Source organism: Prorops nasuta, unplaced genomic scaffold, assembly GCF_024137725.1.
Source record: "Prorops nasuta isolate Cenicafe-Biocafe unplaced genomic scaffold, Cenicafe_Pnas_1.2 PNAS00003, whole genome shotgun sequence".
Classification (NCBI taxonomy): Eukaryota; Metazoa; Arthropoda; class Insecta; order Hymenoptera; family Bethylidae; genus Prorops; species Prorops nasuta.
This window is the reverse complement of record NW_027116800.1, coordinates 10,084,090-10,098,445: the sequence shown is the minus strand read 5'-3', so window position 1 is coordinate 10,098,445 and position 14,356 is coordinate 10,084,090. Positions and strand designations below refer to the sequence as shown.

General features: G+C 32.4%; 3 protein-coding genes across 5 annotated transcripts; 1 reads left to right on the top strand and 2 right to left on the bottom strand.

Annotated features, from left to right (window-relative positions):
• Positions 1 to 39: 39 nt before the first annotated feature.
• On the bottom strand, positions 40 to 2,954 carry LOC136786169 (ubiquitin domain-containing protein UBFD1-like). Of its 3 annotated transcripts, none has more exons than XR_010824764.1 (6): positions 2,816 to 2,954; positions 2,043 to 2,414; positions 1,773 to 1,963; positions 775 to 963; positions 490 to 693; positions 40 to 337 (listed from the first exon to the last, which is right to left on the bottom strand). XR_010824764.1 is itself a non-coding variant. In XM_066747717.1 (6 exons), exons 3-6 carry the CDS (start codon positions 2,311 to 2,313, stop codon positions 583 to 585), a joined length of 762 nt encoding a protein of 253 aa, XP_066603814.1. In that variant the 5' UTR covers positions 2,314 to 2,414; positions 2,521 to 2,677; positions 2,816 to 2,954; the 3' UTR covers positions 40 to 582. The 3 variants fall into 3 exon arrangements, 2 of the variants coding, with proteins under 2 accessions (XP_066603814.1, XP_066603813.1); XM_066747717.1 differs by adding an exon at positions 2,521 to 2,677 and having other exon boundaries at positions 40 to 693; XM_066747716.1 differs by having other exon boundaries at positions 40 to 693.
• A 41-nt stretch (positions 2,955 to 2,995) lies between these two features.
• Positions 2,996 to 10,834, top strand: Su(z)12 (Polycomb protein Su(z)12). The gene is made up of 9 exons (XM_066747711.1): positions 2,996 to 3,699; positions 4,629 to 4,675; positions 5,562 to 5,739; positions 5,808 to 5,899; positions 5,975 to 6,167; positions 6,243 to 6,608; positions 6,843 to 7,141; positions 7,211 to 7,464; positions 7,530 to 10,834. Exons 1-9 carry the CDS (start codon positions 3,600 to 3,602, stop codon positions 8,593 to 8,595), a joined length of 2,595 nt encoding a protein of 864 aa, XP_066603808.1. The 5' UTR covers positions 2,996 to 3,599; the 3' UTR covers positions 8,596 to 10,834.
• Positions 10,835 to 10,955: 121 nt separating this feature from the next.
• On the bottom strand, positions 10,956 to 14,105 carry LOC136786170 (methyltransferase-like protein 22). The gene is made up of 8 exons (XM_066747718.1): positions 13,970 to 14,105; positions 12,978 to 13,088; positions 12,696 to 12,913; positions 12,491 to 12,589; positions 12,266 to 12,397; positions 11,688 to 11,873; positions 11,454 to 11,624; positions 10,956 to 11,372 (listed from the first exon to the last, which is right to left on the bottom strand). Exons 4-8 carry the CDS (start codon positions 12,564 to 12,566, stop codon positions 11,092 to 11,094), a joined length of 846 nt encoding a protein of 281 aa, XP_066603815.1. The 5' UTR covers positions 12,567 to 12,589; positions 12,696 to 12,913; positions 12,978 to 13,088; positions 13,970 to 14,105; the 3' UTR covers positions 10,956 to 11,091.
• Positions 14,106 to 14,356: the final 251 nt, after the last annotated feature.

The window sequence follows — 14,356 nt, the reverse complement described above, 5'->3', positions numbered from 1 at the left end:
CGAGTATGTAAAGCATTTATTAAAAAATTTAATAAAAAATACGCGATACCATTTTTTTATTGATTTGCAAAATGCAAAAAATTGAAACTTATAAAATTTGCAAAAAATCTGATTTAAAGTACTGTCAATACATTTATAAAATAAAAGCATAACCATAAAGGCTAAGTTTGTACAATGGTTACTTTTTAACATTCTTTGATCAAAAAATTTAATAGCCAACCAAAATTTTGAGCTTTTGTAATAACAGAGTAAAAGGATGCTCCCATAATCACAGTATTTGTACAACTAATCATATGAATAGAATTGCAACTTGTATACTTTTATTACTTGGTAAAACCTGAAACATATGAGGCAGTGAGAAGAATTACAGTCGTAGTGTATCGCGCACTGCTCTATTAATTTGTACAAACAAATTTCCACTCCTTTAATCTCTGTTTAGTTTCGACTACTTGGCAACATTTCTTCTCAAAATAATTTACTATTACTTACTGTTTAAATGTGTGACTAGCGCAGTCGTGTTTGTATCAATGTTTACACCCGATTACACTTTGTAAAAAGACAAAAGTTCTTGTTAATAACCAATCAAAACCAACACCATTTGCCAAGAATTGCATCTTTAATGGCAGATATGTATTGCGCAGGAACCCAATAAATCCAATATCTTGATGCTTCAGTTGTGCCTAGCTGGATAGCCTACAGATATTTTAATTATGAATAAAGTAGGCTAAAGTTGTAAATACTTCAATTTTTTATTTGAAGCACTTTAATACATACCATTATGTGATATTCAGGGTGATCATGGATAGGTTCACTATGAACTCCCTTAATAGAATTCATTGGTATTTTATCAGTTCTTTCCTTGGTTCCGATCCACAATTGATCTTGCTCTAATTTAAAAGTTAATCTGACTTTTCCACCAGATTTATTTAACATTCCTGCTAATGGACATTCTGGAAGTAGTTCCTATTTGAATAAAACTTTTATCAATAAAAATTAAAAAATAACTTTATTGCTGGTCTCTATCGTTAGAAAAGAAAAGCAAATAAGGTAACTTTGTTTTTTCTGGGTCAAAAGTTGTAGATAATTTTTATGGAATTGACAAATTAATCAAGAAAACATTATTTTAGGCAGTAATTTTTCTATCTTGATTATTTTAAATGTTTAATATAAAAGAAATTTATTTACTTGTTTAAATGATAGTTCAAAAAGAAATTTTGCAACATTATGAATTTATCTACCACTATGGCTGGTAGCAGCTTACTGGAATGTTAAAAAAAAAAGAAAAAGGAAGAAAAAAATCTTTATAGCAATCATGACTGCAGCACTGTTATCAACTGGAACTGATACAAGTGGTTAACTTCCTTTTCAATTGTTAGTTCACATTTTTTTATGAAAAATAATGTCATTTTGGGACTGTTAATTTTAGATTTTTCTTGCTTAAAGCAAATGATGTTAATTTATATATTAGAGCCATAGTTATACTTTATCTAAGCATAAAAAATTTTTTTTTTTTTTTAGACATTTCCTATTGGATTATTACTTAATATGTTAATGGATCCAAATTTATAAAACAGTCTTCATAAGTATATAAAAATTCCCAAGAAAAATAATAACAAATATATTTTAAAATGTTTTGTTATATTGGAAGATTACAACTTCATGTTATATAGAAAAACTACAGATTAGAGAACTTTTTTGTTAACTTATCAATCCCATAAAACTTATCAAAATTTTTAACATGGAACTATTAGATCTTTTAACAAATGACTTACCTTCCTATTCAAAATGCCTGGCATAACATCTTCTGGCATACCCTTGTCCAATACTTTCCTATGTATTTTTTGTTGTGACAGTTTTTCTTTGTTTGTACTAGAGCTGGCTTCTTCAGCTAAATCCTGTATGGTAGGAATTGTTACAGCTAATACATCGTCTAATTTTGAACCTACAATCATGACTTTGGCACCTTTGATAAAGGAGTAAAAGTTTGCATTAAAATTTGAACATTTGCATTCTATTGTACTTAATGAAATATTTGTATTTACCCTTTGTAACACCTAAACCTCTCAATGTTTGCTCATCTTTGGCTAAACCTTTGAACATAACTTTTTGCATGTCTTTTGGTACAGAAATGATATTTTGCAGATGAGTTTTAAGTTCACCAACTGTACCATCTATTGCAAAGTTTATATTAATCTTTTGCTTGTTATATACAACTTTAAAGTCTATTTCCTCTCTAGGCTCATCTTGTGAAGTAGTTGGAATATCATGCGAAGATATTGTGATACTTTCTATCACAGCTGCTGATTCGTCCATTCTTTCCAGTACAGTCTCATTGCTTTTAGAATTTGGTATTACTTCAGGACAAGAAGAAGAAGAACTGCAGCAATTTTCATTGCTATCACCCTTCGCAGTACCTAAATAAAAATTATTATATTCAAGATTGTATGTAAGAAACATTGTCATAAACAATCTAGGTCTACTTTCTATTTGCAAATTGAATACGATAAGAAGCAAACATACGGCTAAATATTATGTACAGATGTGTGAGTGCTTGTATTTTTTTTTTCTTTTAAAATATTTTTAGATAGATATAAAAGCAAATGATAAAATTCGCAATAAGACCATTGTTGTGACTTATACCATTTGACACATTCCATTATTATTTTGTCAAGTTCAACTAATACAATGAAACACGATATAATTGCCATCCATATGAAAGTGAAAAAATAGTAGTCAGTAGTAGTACAGAAAATGGGAAATAATTATTTAGCATTCTCAAATAAGAATAGAAATAATGGTGAAACGATGCACATACCCACGTACTCCATGATGAACATGAACTGCGTTCAGCTGCGTCACTGACAAGATATTCTTGGAGTTGGCTGTTAGAGGTGGATTAGGGAGATAGATAGCCTCCGTCCAGGAGTCCGGACTGTCCGTCCGGAGTAGCCAAGGAACCAGACCAGAGCAGAGCAGAAGCAGACAGCAGACAAAACTCTGTCGGATAAAAAATTTTCATCACATTAACCAGTCGGTAAGTAGCTTGTGGGGTATATGGGGGCGGGGTGGGGGGGGGGGGGAAGCCTAGCAGCAGCGGTGGCGACGACTAGCGCTAGTGCACAGCAGCGCTTCGCCTAACTCATTCCAACTCACTACTCAGTCGAGTAAGTAGTCTCGGTTTTGTTATATTTGTAGTAGCAGTAAATGGTGACCGATGTCTCTCAAACTGATCTTTGGTGCAGGGTGTAGTGTGCACGTCTGATAAGGTTCGATTCACGGTTTTTAGTCTGGCAGAAGAGTTTTCGCGCGGTCAAATCGTCAAATTGCCGAGCTTGCCAAAGTTTTTGAAGGAAGCCAAGGAAACAAATACCCAAATGAATCGAGCAAAATCGCATGAATGGTGACTCTAGACCCAAGAACTAACAGCTCCTAGATAAACCCGATATTCGCAACAGATCACCCGATCCAGATCGACCTCCTGCCCGTGTCCCGTGTCTGTCCTGTTTGTCTGTTGTCATCAGTCATCAGGTCGTCAGTTAATATTTTCACGCGACAAAGTGTATTTCTTGTGGCGAGTTTGGCTACTTTTCACGTGAAGAATGCCGCCGAAAAAGCGGGAGAAAGAATTGGATGGGCAAAAGGGCCCGCGAATCGATCAAATCCAGGCAGATCACGAACTCTTTCTGCAGGCTTTTGAAAGTAAGTGGTCAATTTTTATCAAGTCGCTCCTATTAAGCTATTTACCATTCATTCTTTATCGATAGCATCATTCAATTTTTATAATACCCAAATTAGGCTTTCATTAAAACGAAATATTCAGTTGAGAAATATTGTCGCGTACACATAACCCTAAAAATACCAATTGTGTAGTACAGAGTACAGAACGCCGAACCATAGCGCGCGTCGCTTCTTTTCTTTCCATTCTTTTCCTCTCTCTTTCATTTCACTTCACTTCACTTTACTTACCGTACCTGACCTTACCTTACCTTACCCTACCATCGGTTCATTACCTGCATTACTATACTATATTCTATCTCATACGATCCAATTTTATTTTATTTTTTATACCTATTCTTCAATTTCTCATTATATCATGTGGTTACTAATGTACATATATACATCCGTATTTAACGATTAATTTTTGCAAATCTCCCAAATTTTTATTGCCATTTAAGAAACGAATTATAAAACTGTAGAATAACAATACAAATAGTTTCATATTTGCTAAGATTATCTAAAATCTCTTATTATAAGAAAACTCGAGATGTTTTTCACCTTTTACTTGTTAAAATTTACGGACGGTACATTTTTTTATTGCCCTATTTAATCATTTACTTTTCTAATTATTAAAAATTGTGGTATTGGCTCACTATGGGATCAGAGAGGTTTAGCCTGCTTTAGTCGTAACAAAAAACTGGCGCAGGCTTCTCAGATTAAACCGAGACAAAACCAAGTCATCATATCCCATTCTGAATCACAGAAGGATCGAATAGGTGCTGTCTCGCCTTCAGTATTAATTCTCTCAAACATTTAATTCACTTGCGAGAAAGCTCTTACTTTGAGACATCTATGTTCGTTTCCCTTAACTAAAATCTTTTTTCCCTAATAGAATTTAATTTTTTTTTCAGAACCAACACAAATCTACCGATTTTTGCGAACAAGAAGTCTTGTTTCGGTAAGTAATGTAATATTTTGTTATTTATGTTTGCCAAAAAAAATTTATTTTTTTCTTTTCTCGAATCTTTTGTTTGTCGTTGATTATTACGTATTTCTGTGCTGCATTGTGTTGCTCAAATGATCATTAGTATGCACTTAATAATATTTTAACGTAATTTTATTTGTGGAACTAGTCAAAGGTATGTAAGAATTATTTACTGAATATAATATTATTTAAAAATTAACTCCATTAAAGATAAGTAAAAGTAATATAATAACTAGTTTACTAATTTACTGTACCGGATTTTAGATTAATTCATGCTAACCCGAAAAATTTAGAAAGAAAAATCGATTTTGAAAAGATTTATTTTTTAAAATAATTAATCTTAAACCCGATATACTTTTAATATATTGCAAAACCATGGAAGAAAGCCGTATCTGCATCAAATACGAAAAGAAGAAAAACAAATTTTAAAGGATTACTAACATTTATTAAAACGTTAGTAAAATTTGTCTTTTATCGAGAAGTTCTTGAATACGCCGGATATTTGTTTAATAATATTTAAATAAATCCAATAATAATTCAAATTTAACTTCGTATTGACTGCAAATACGGCATTATTCCGTAGTACGGCAATACAGTACATACAACATCAAATAGAGTAAACGTTTTCTTGTGAGAGAAAAATTGATCCTATGGAAAAAAATTGAAATACATTGGACCTTAAAAATTATTTAATATATAGTATATCATGACACTATACTTTGTTAAATATTTCAATTTAAGTCCTTAACATATCACTTTATATATATAGTCTATTTTACACCAACAAGAATGCTTTTATTCTGTTTGAATATATTTATTCAATTTGTTTCATAATAATATCTTCTTTATTTTCTTTTAGCCTATATTTCTATACAGAAATTTAACTTATATGAGACAGCGAATGTCTAGAAGTCACAAATCAAGAAGAGAATTTAAAATAGACACAATTCTGGACAAAATAATGTCTAAATCTAACAATGGCCAGTCTCTTCGCAGTTATATGACCCTTACATTTTTAGGATTTTATGATAAGAAACGTAAAGTATAATATAAACATCTATAATATGATTGAGAATATCTTTTGTTATCTAATTTACCTTTACAGTTGATGCCACTCAAGACCCTGTGAAAGTTGAGACTTTATTATTGAAAATCTGTCATAAAAAAAGAAAAGATGTCAGTTCACCAATAATGCAGGTAAATTATTTGTAATAACATATATTGTCCAAGTTTTAAAATGCAACGCACTATACGATTATATTATATTTCAAGGTTTCCATTGGCACAAGTGAAGTTCCCATAAATCCATCAGAAAATCAACCACCTCCAAAAGCCCCAATTATTTCAATATCTAATGAATCTTTTAGTTTAAATAATGGCCATATAGCAAAAACTTATATGCTTTTACTCAGGGTTTACTGCATGTCTAACAATGGCTGCCTTATGCATAACTGTGATTTAGATGGTAAAAGTTATTTTCTATTTCTAAATTATATTTATTTAATTTTTGAACATGAATTTAATAAAAGTGTAATTTTAGAGCCAGCGCAGAAACGCCGAAAATCATCTACAGGATCGATTAAATCCGTTGGTGAAGACGTTAAGCTATACGGCTCGGAACTAGTTGTATACGATAAACATAATCGCTGTCTTTTAACCGACGGTGATTATGAATTAGGCCTACACGAAGTTCAAACCAATATTAGATCTAGCCCAAAGAAACATAGTTCGTGGGAAACAATTTCTGATATTACGGAGTGTGGTCCATTCGATCTATTCAGCAAAGGCCCGACTTTAAAATTTAGATTGAATTGGACTACGGAACCGATAAATGGCTTAGTGGACAGACCACCACCAATGCCTCCCATTCCCAATGGCGATAACAAAGAGAATCGATCAGGAAATAGTAAGTTCACATGTAATCTACACACACATGTAGTATTTACCGTTTAAAACGTAATTATAAGGGAAATCAATTTACTTTGCATAGAACCTTTTTAAAATACCTGTCTATTCTCATTCAAAGAGGTTTTGTACTAAAAAGTTTATATCTCTTATAGTCACGGCGGTAAACATTTTTATACATTTATGTTTTGGAGATTTTAAAATCTATATTTAATAATAAAATGTTTTATTGCAGTTGGTTTTGAGCGCTCTTCCGTAAATCATAATAATAATACTAATAATAACAATAATACTACACTGCCAACTCCTAGTCCATTGTCCCCATCGAAAGTAATTGTTTCCACTGATAAAGTGGACTCTTCTATGGGTACTCAACAAATAGTTTACCAATTCTTATATAATAATAATAGTCGACAACAAACCGAAGCATGCGAAGACCTTCACTGCCCTTGGTGCTCTTTAGACTGCGGAAAACTCTATTCCCTTTTAAAGCATCTTAAGCTCTGTCATTCACGGTTCACCTTTACCTACGTGGTAATTATCAATAATGAGAACTAAGAGTTAATCAAAGGTTACATTTGTAATAATACCTGAATATTTCAGCCAATATCACAAGGAGCTCGAATAGACGTAGCCATAAACGAATGCTACGATGGCTCGTACTCTGGGAGTCCACATGAATTAATTTCACAGCCATCGGGTGTAGCTTTCTCAAGAACTGGACCAACTAGACGGACCAGTGTTACGAATATTCTTGTTTGCCGACCTAAGAGAACCAAACCCAGTTTATCGGAATTTCTCGAATTGGATGAAAATGAATTTGAAAACCAGAGGCCTTATATAACTGGGCATAACAGGTAATAATAGTCGTTTTGCTTTATTGTTATAAAGATCGTTTCAATTTTCGGTTTTAATGTTTTAGATTGTATCATCATACGGTCACGTGTTTGCCAATTTATCCTAAAGAGATGGATATTGATTCGGAAGGAGAGAATGATCCGAAATGGTTGCAAACAAAGACAATGATGATGATCGACGATTTTACGGATGTAAACGAAGGAGAGAAAGAGCTGATGAAAATGTGGAACTTGCATGTTATGAAACATGGTTACGTAGGGGACTGCCAGATTCCATTGGCCTGCCAAATGTTTTTAAAGACAAAAGGGAAGGAGTTGCTCATGAAGAACTTGTATCGAAATTTTGTTTTACACATGTGTAGCCTATTTGACTTTGGTCTAATTAGTCCGGTGATATTATATCAAACTATACAGAAGCTTCAAGAGATTATGAAGGAAGGCGGCGAGGACGGGGATGTTCGGAAAGTCTTGCAAAAGTCCCACGAGGCTCAAGTGGAGAAATGGGTTGCTAGTGGATTTCATGCATCCTCGGACTCTGCTAAGCCTACCAGTACAAGTAGTAAAATTAATTTTAATAACGATGGTTCAAATTATAACGCTAGAAGGAAAACCTCCCTGCCATTGGGTTCACCAAGCTCACAGAATGTAAAGAGCAGCAGCTCGGTTCACAATAACGTTAGCAAACATGCTAGCATGATGAACACATCATCTAATAAGACTGTCAATCTCAATGGTTCAATTCAAAGTACGAATGGAAGCGCGAGTGGAACTACGAGTAATAAAAATTTGGGAACCTTGACAACTGCTCAAAATGGCACGAGCAAGGTAAATTGTGCGCCATCGGGTACCAACAGCAGCAGCAAAACTATAATTCCCACTGCAGCAACAAACGGTGTGTTGCTCGGTCAAAATGAGCCGGGACAGAAGCAATCGAGCGACTTGCCGGCAAGACGAAAAAGTACTAATTCGATAGTACAGGCTTCAGAAAACTCTACACCGTTACGTAGAAAGTCAATGGCTGGTGATAATGCCAGTACGGAATATCATAGGAGAAAATTGGTATTGGATGGTATAACATCAAACAATAGTGTCGATAGTCAAAAGTCGTCTCAGAATGGAAGTACCTATTAGAATCATACGTAATATGTGTCGTCTTCTCTTCGCGCAAATTATACGTTTTTGTACAGTATTTGTTGCAAGTAACAAAATCGCGATTAAAATTATTGGTAATACCGATAGTTCGGTATCGTTGTTTTAGCCAGCAGGATCAATTTTTATTGCATTTGTGCAAATGACACCAAAAGCTTCTTTGCATCTTAAGGTTTAAAGGAAAAACAAAGAAAGAGAAAAAGTGAGAATTAGTAATATCGATAATTCGGTATTGTTTTTACGAGCAGGATCAGAGTTTTTATTGCATTTGTGCGAATGACATCAAAGGCTTCGTTCCATCTTAAATTTGAAAAGAAAAACAAAGAGAGAGAGTGAGAAAGTATACTTTATTTTATTTCAAAATTTATGGAGCTTGAATAACATGTTACCTAGGTAGTAATCAGGTGACATTTATTGCTTTAAAACCAGATTGTTCCTGAAAAAATTAGTGGTATCTCGCATTGATTTCTCTTTAGTCTAGTCAATAATTTTTATGCTACTGATTCCTTTTGATCATCTTTTATTTCACTATTCAGACGAATTTACAGAAAAGAATTTAAAAACAATGCTACAGTTAATCAGCTTGATTCCCATGAGCCAAATGTTTGAGCTTGTAAAATACTAGAATCAATGTAATGTTGTCTGCTGTTACAGATACAAGGTATCCGTTTAACATGTGCCAAACTGATAAATTCAACTAGAGTGAATGATTTTCAGAATAGAATTTTTATATAATTTTTATGTTTAGCTAATAATTAAAAAGTAATTGTATGGATTACAAATTGTTTTAATTCAAGATTTCCTATTAGTGCATCCATTTAACGTCTGCCTCCTGTTTATCAGGCATTGCTTGAGCAACCCAGGGAGTAGTAGGAAGTTTCAAAGTATGGAAATTTTAATTTTGAATAACTTTTTAATTAAGGGTTTAAAAAATGTATAGGAAATTAAATTTAAAAATCATTTGCTCTAAATGAATCCATAGATTTGTCATGAGTAACTGTACATCTTATATAATACTGCATACTTCAACATGAGGCAGGGAACATTATTAAATCTTAATGTATACATTTTCCTGAATAAGGTTTGCTTGAGATATAACAATATGTTTTGTACATTCAATATTTATAAATATAACGATCTTTTATACAGTACCATAGCTATAAATATGCACGCAATTTCTAATTAAAATCACTTTGTAATTAGCACTTAAATACTTATTTAGTATATGATGAATTTGATTAAATAACTTGGAGGAGCTTGCGAGCCAAGAGCGCTTTATAAAGACACCATTTGAGACTTTAAGGCTGTAAATGATTTTCCTGCTTGTTTGCTTTGTTCTTAAATCACATATTGAACTTGTAGAGCAAAAGTGCCTTTACCAAATCAGAGAAGTGAGGGAAGGAGAAGCAATTGCTAATTTTGTAAGCTTTAGTACGAAAGTCATTCATATTGAAGCAAACTTATCGTTTCTCACTTGTATAAATATAGACATAATCGTTTGATCTTTTCTCTGATAAATCTGTCGTTAGATATTATTTTATTGGACGAATTTATTATTCAAGCCTGAATCTATATAAATCTGAAACTTAGTTGGCTTTAGTATGTACGATATTGACTGCCTACGGTCGTTCGAAGGAAAGTTCACATTCTCCTACATATCTATGTATATCTCCTGTATAGAAATGTACACTCTAAATACTAAAAAATTCATCATTTCATTACGGACATTATATAATTTTTTTAACACGTGGATATAGGTCTTAACTCTCCTCGAACGACTATAAACATTGTCCATTATTAATACTGTTTATAATAGTATGTAAATAGAAATAAAACGAAAAAAATTAATAAAACCGTGTAATGAAAAGCAAGAAAACATACTATCAATTCTGTGTTGCTGTTACAAATTATAGTGGAGAACTTCTCATCCTCTGGATAGCTCTAATTATTTTACAAAACAACCTTGAAAACAACATTAGTCTTTCAACCAGATAAATGGAGAATAGAAACAAGAGGTTTAAGAAACTTTGATTTTACCCTAAAATAAATTAATTTATGTAGGAAAAATATAGATTATGTGCGCTTACACTGTAACGAAAAGAAATTATCATGTAGTTTAATGAAGATAACTACAAATTCAGATAGCCTATCAAATTTAACTTTCAATTTCGATCAAAGCTTCCCAAAAGATATAGGTATACATTATTTTTTGATCTTGAAATATTCTTAGGCAATTATAATAATTAATATAAAATAGACAAACTTATAATTATTTTTTACAAACTTAGAGAGAAATAACTGGAAATAAGAATATTGATGAAAATACATATATTGTATATTGTTGAATGAACTTTATTCAGATCATTGAGACAAATCCTCTTAATGAAATATCATTATTATCTGTTAAAATGTATAATTTCATGGAAACTTAATTTAATTCTATCTCTTTAAAGCAAGAAAAAATTGTTCTTAACATATTCAAGTTTTATTTTCAATTTTCATCAATACCATATGCTTGGTTCTATTATATTTAAAATAGCGTGGAAAATCTAATTGCACATATTCTACACTCCAATTACAGTTTTTCTTTTTTATGCAGCTCAAGAATTCTTCATACATAGGAGCTACAGTATCCATATCAGCAATTGTGAAAACGTATCTTTTTTCCAGGCTGATGTATGCCGTTTTTTGGGGTTTACCACTCAATAGTTTTACTAAGGTATCAATAAAAGCATCAGTAATTTTGTCATCGTATATAACTGAAAGTAAAAATATATATTACTTATTAACATATCAGTAATTAATATAATTTACAAGTTTAAGATACTAATTGAAATTACCATCCGCTGCTAAAATGATGTCTATTTCTTCATTAAATTTTTTGTGCTGGTTCGACGACCACGTCAGATTGAAGAAATTCAATTCTTCTACAGAAAATCTTGCTTTTACATAGGAATTATTTCGTATAAAATTTCGCTGTATCATTTTAAGGATTCCTCCATCATTAATATCTGTATAAAGGTTTATTCAAATTAATATTCCCCTTTATGATTTTACGATTTTCTAAATCTTACCGGTGCAGATAACATCCGATGCTAAAATTCCAGCTACAATGCTAGTCAAACCCACTCCAGATCCTAGCTCTAAAACTTTTTTCTGTCTAAATAAATCTGGATTGGATAAAATGTAGTCAGCTAAAAGAAAAGCACCTCTCCAAATTTGCAAACCAACAAGCTCTAAGTTTGTTGATATATTGTGCTCTAAAAATAGAATATTCTTTAAAATTTAGCTACAGAAGTTAATACTAAATGTACCGAGGAATTTTTAAACACGTGTGTTTACATTTAAAAAGAGTCATTTGACTACCAATTGGTAGCTTTAGTGTTGATAGATATTAATAACATACAGGGTGTTTCGCTTAATTCGTTCCAGAACGTGAACGTAAAAGTTCATTTATCTTCGTAAATATAAGAGATATCAATTTTTCGTGTGGTTTTTTTGAAAGTTCTTTAAATCAGGCCTAAAAAGACTTTATGCAAAAAATTGGTATGTTTTATAGCTATAAAGAAAAATTTAATTTTTACGTTCACGTTCTGGGTCAAATTAAGCGAAACGCTCTGTATATGCAGATATACTCCAATTGAGAAATTACCTATTTGTAGCACTCCTTCTTGCTGCCTATCAATATCCAAATCATTATCATCGTCATATTTATTATTTTCATGATTATCGAGAAATGTTAACATGTAAGAAGGATATTTGAAAGAAAATTCTGACAATACACCTAAGAACAAAATAAAAACAAAATTTGAATTGAATCATGGAGAGAAATAATTTTTAATTTTAGTTTCATTAAGTTTTAATCTCTATTACATACTTCCATCTTGAAAAGTCTGGGCAGTGTTATCACTCTCTTCAAGTATCTCTGATGTTACCTTGAATGCTGTCATCATAGCATGGTATCGTGGCACAGCATCTTATTGGCATTCATGCAATACATTGAGAAAATAAAATTAAAATTATTTTCTTTTGTTTCTCTATGTAAGTTTTTTTAATAATAAAGAGGTAAATTTTATGCTTACCTGATTAATATGCCTGTGGTATTGAGTGAAGTGCATTATTTTCCTATCTATTAATAACCGAGAGACATGTACATATTGTCCTTTGCTCTTGACAATCTGTCTATTAACTATATTGATACTATTTCTGGTATGCTTAATTTTAAATCAAATTTTTAACTGTTTTTAAAACTACACATTTGCATCGGCATGTATTAAAGCACTTTAACATTTTATTTCACCTAAAATACATATTATTTCATAATACCTTTGGAATAAATTTGAAATTATAATTTTCATAATTACCGCCGACACATCTGCGTACGAATAAACTCGTTGATTTCTCAAGAATTTAGCATGGCCAATCGTGAATATTTTTATTGCTGGTTGTTGTTAGTAAAGCTTTTATTATTAAATCTATAATTTAAAAAATTGTGCGTTACTGTTATCAAATAAATAAGGCGGGCAGTAAAACATTATAAATTACAAAACAAAACTATCTTTATAAAAGAAAAAATATACAAAAAGCATAATGATTATGATTCATTAATGTTTCTGAAAACATTTTTAACTGTAGCCAATTATCACAAAAAAATTCACTATGTGAAAAATGGACAGCATGAATAAATTATTTGAGAAATTCGGAAAATAGTAATTATTTTTAAGCTTTTCGCCATTTTAATGTATAAAAGGCGGTAAATATGAAATGCTAGGATACTATTGAAGAACGACGGTAAAAGATTGAAAGAAAATCGCGATGGCATATTAAAAAAAAAGAAAAGAATTTCATAAGCAATTAAAAAATATTTGTGCAATTTTAAGCGTGACCTATTTGGGGTCTGTCGGTCAACGGAAGATTGGATAACATTTGATAATAATAATGAAGATTCATCTCGCATTGATGTTTAGAGTAAAGTCTATAAAGTAGAGTAGATCTTGGAGAGTGGGAAGGTGGCAAGTGCTTCGAGAGGAAGTAAAATCGACCAATGAGTGGCTCACACGATGTTCGGATGCCAGCTATGCCGATGCCGGCCACGATGATTATTCACGATACACTTCTTAACAATTCGATGTCAGTGTTTCAAGATCATGGGTATTTCATTCTCCCACTGTGAATCCTATTCCTATTGCTGATGAGTGTATGGGAGAATAGTGGGGGTTCCAAATACCCACGATCTTGTATCATTGTTTGACATTCTGTTTCGCCTTCCGCGCCGCGTAGCACTAACTTGGGGTACTACACAGTTGTCCATCGTGGTATGGTTTGTTATGTCGTCCTAGTCCTATCTTTCTCTTACCTTTTTGATTAGATTGCTCACGGTCTCACTTGCTCTTGCACTGGTTGTGCGTTTTCCGATGTTACCTTACCAGTTACCCTCTGCTGCTGCTGTTTATCGGGCTGCGACTTCCTCCCATCCTATTCCTTCTATTTAGAGGGAGAGAGAGAGACGTGAGAGACGAAACGCGAATCGCGGTACAAATTAAGACGGAGAAAGACTGATTCTCCATCAACGGCACCAACACCGACGACTGATACTGTTCATCACTTAAAAGCACAGTAGAGGTAGTAGAAGTAGAGTCAGTAGTGGCCAGTACAGGACCGTCTGGTAACAGGAATAACACTAACTAACGCTCTGCCGCCTGCCTTCCTCTCTCACTCCTTATATACTTATATATACCTTACT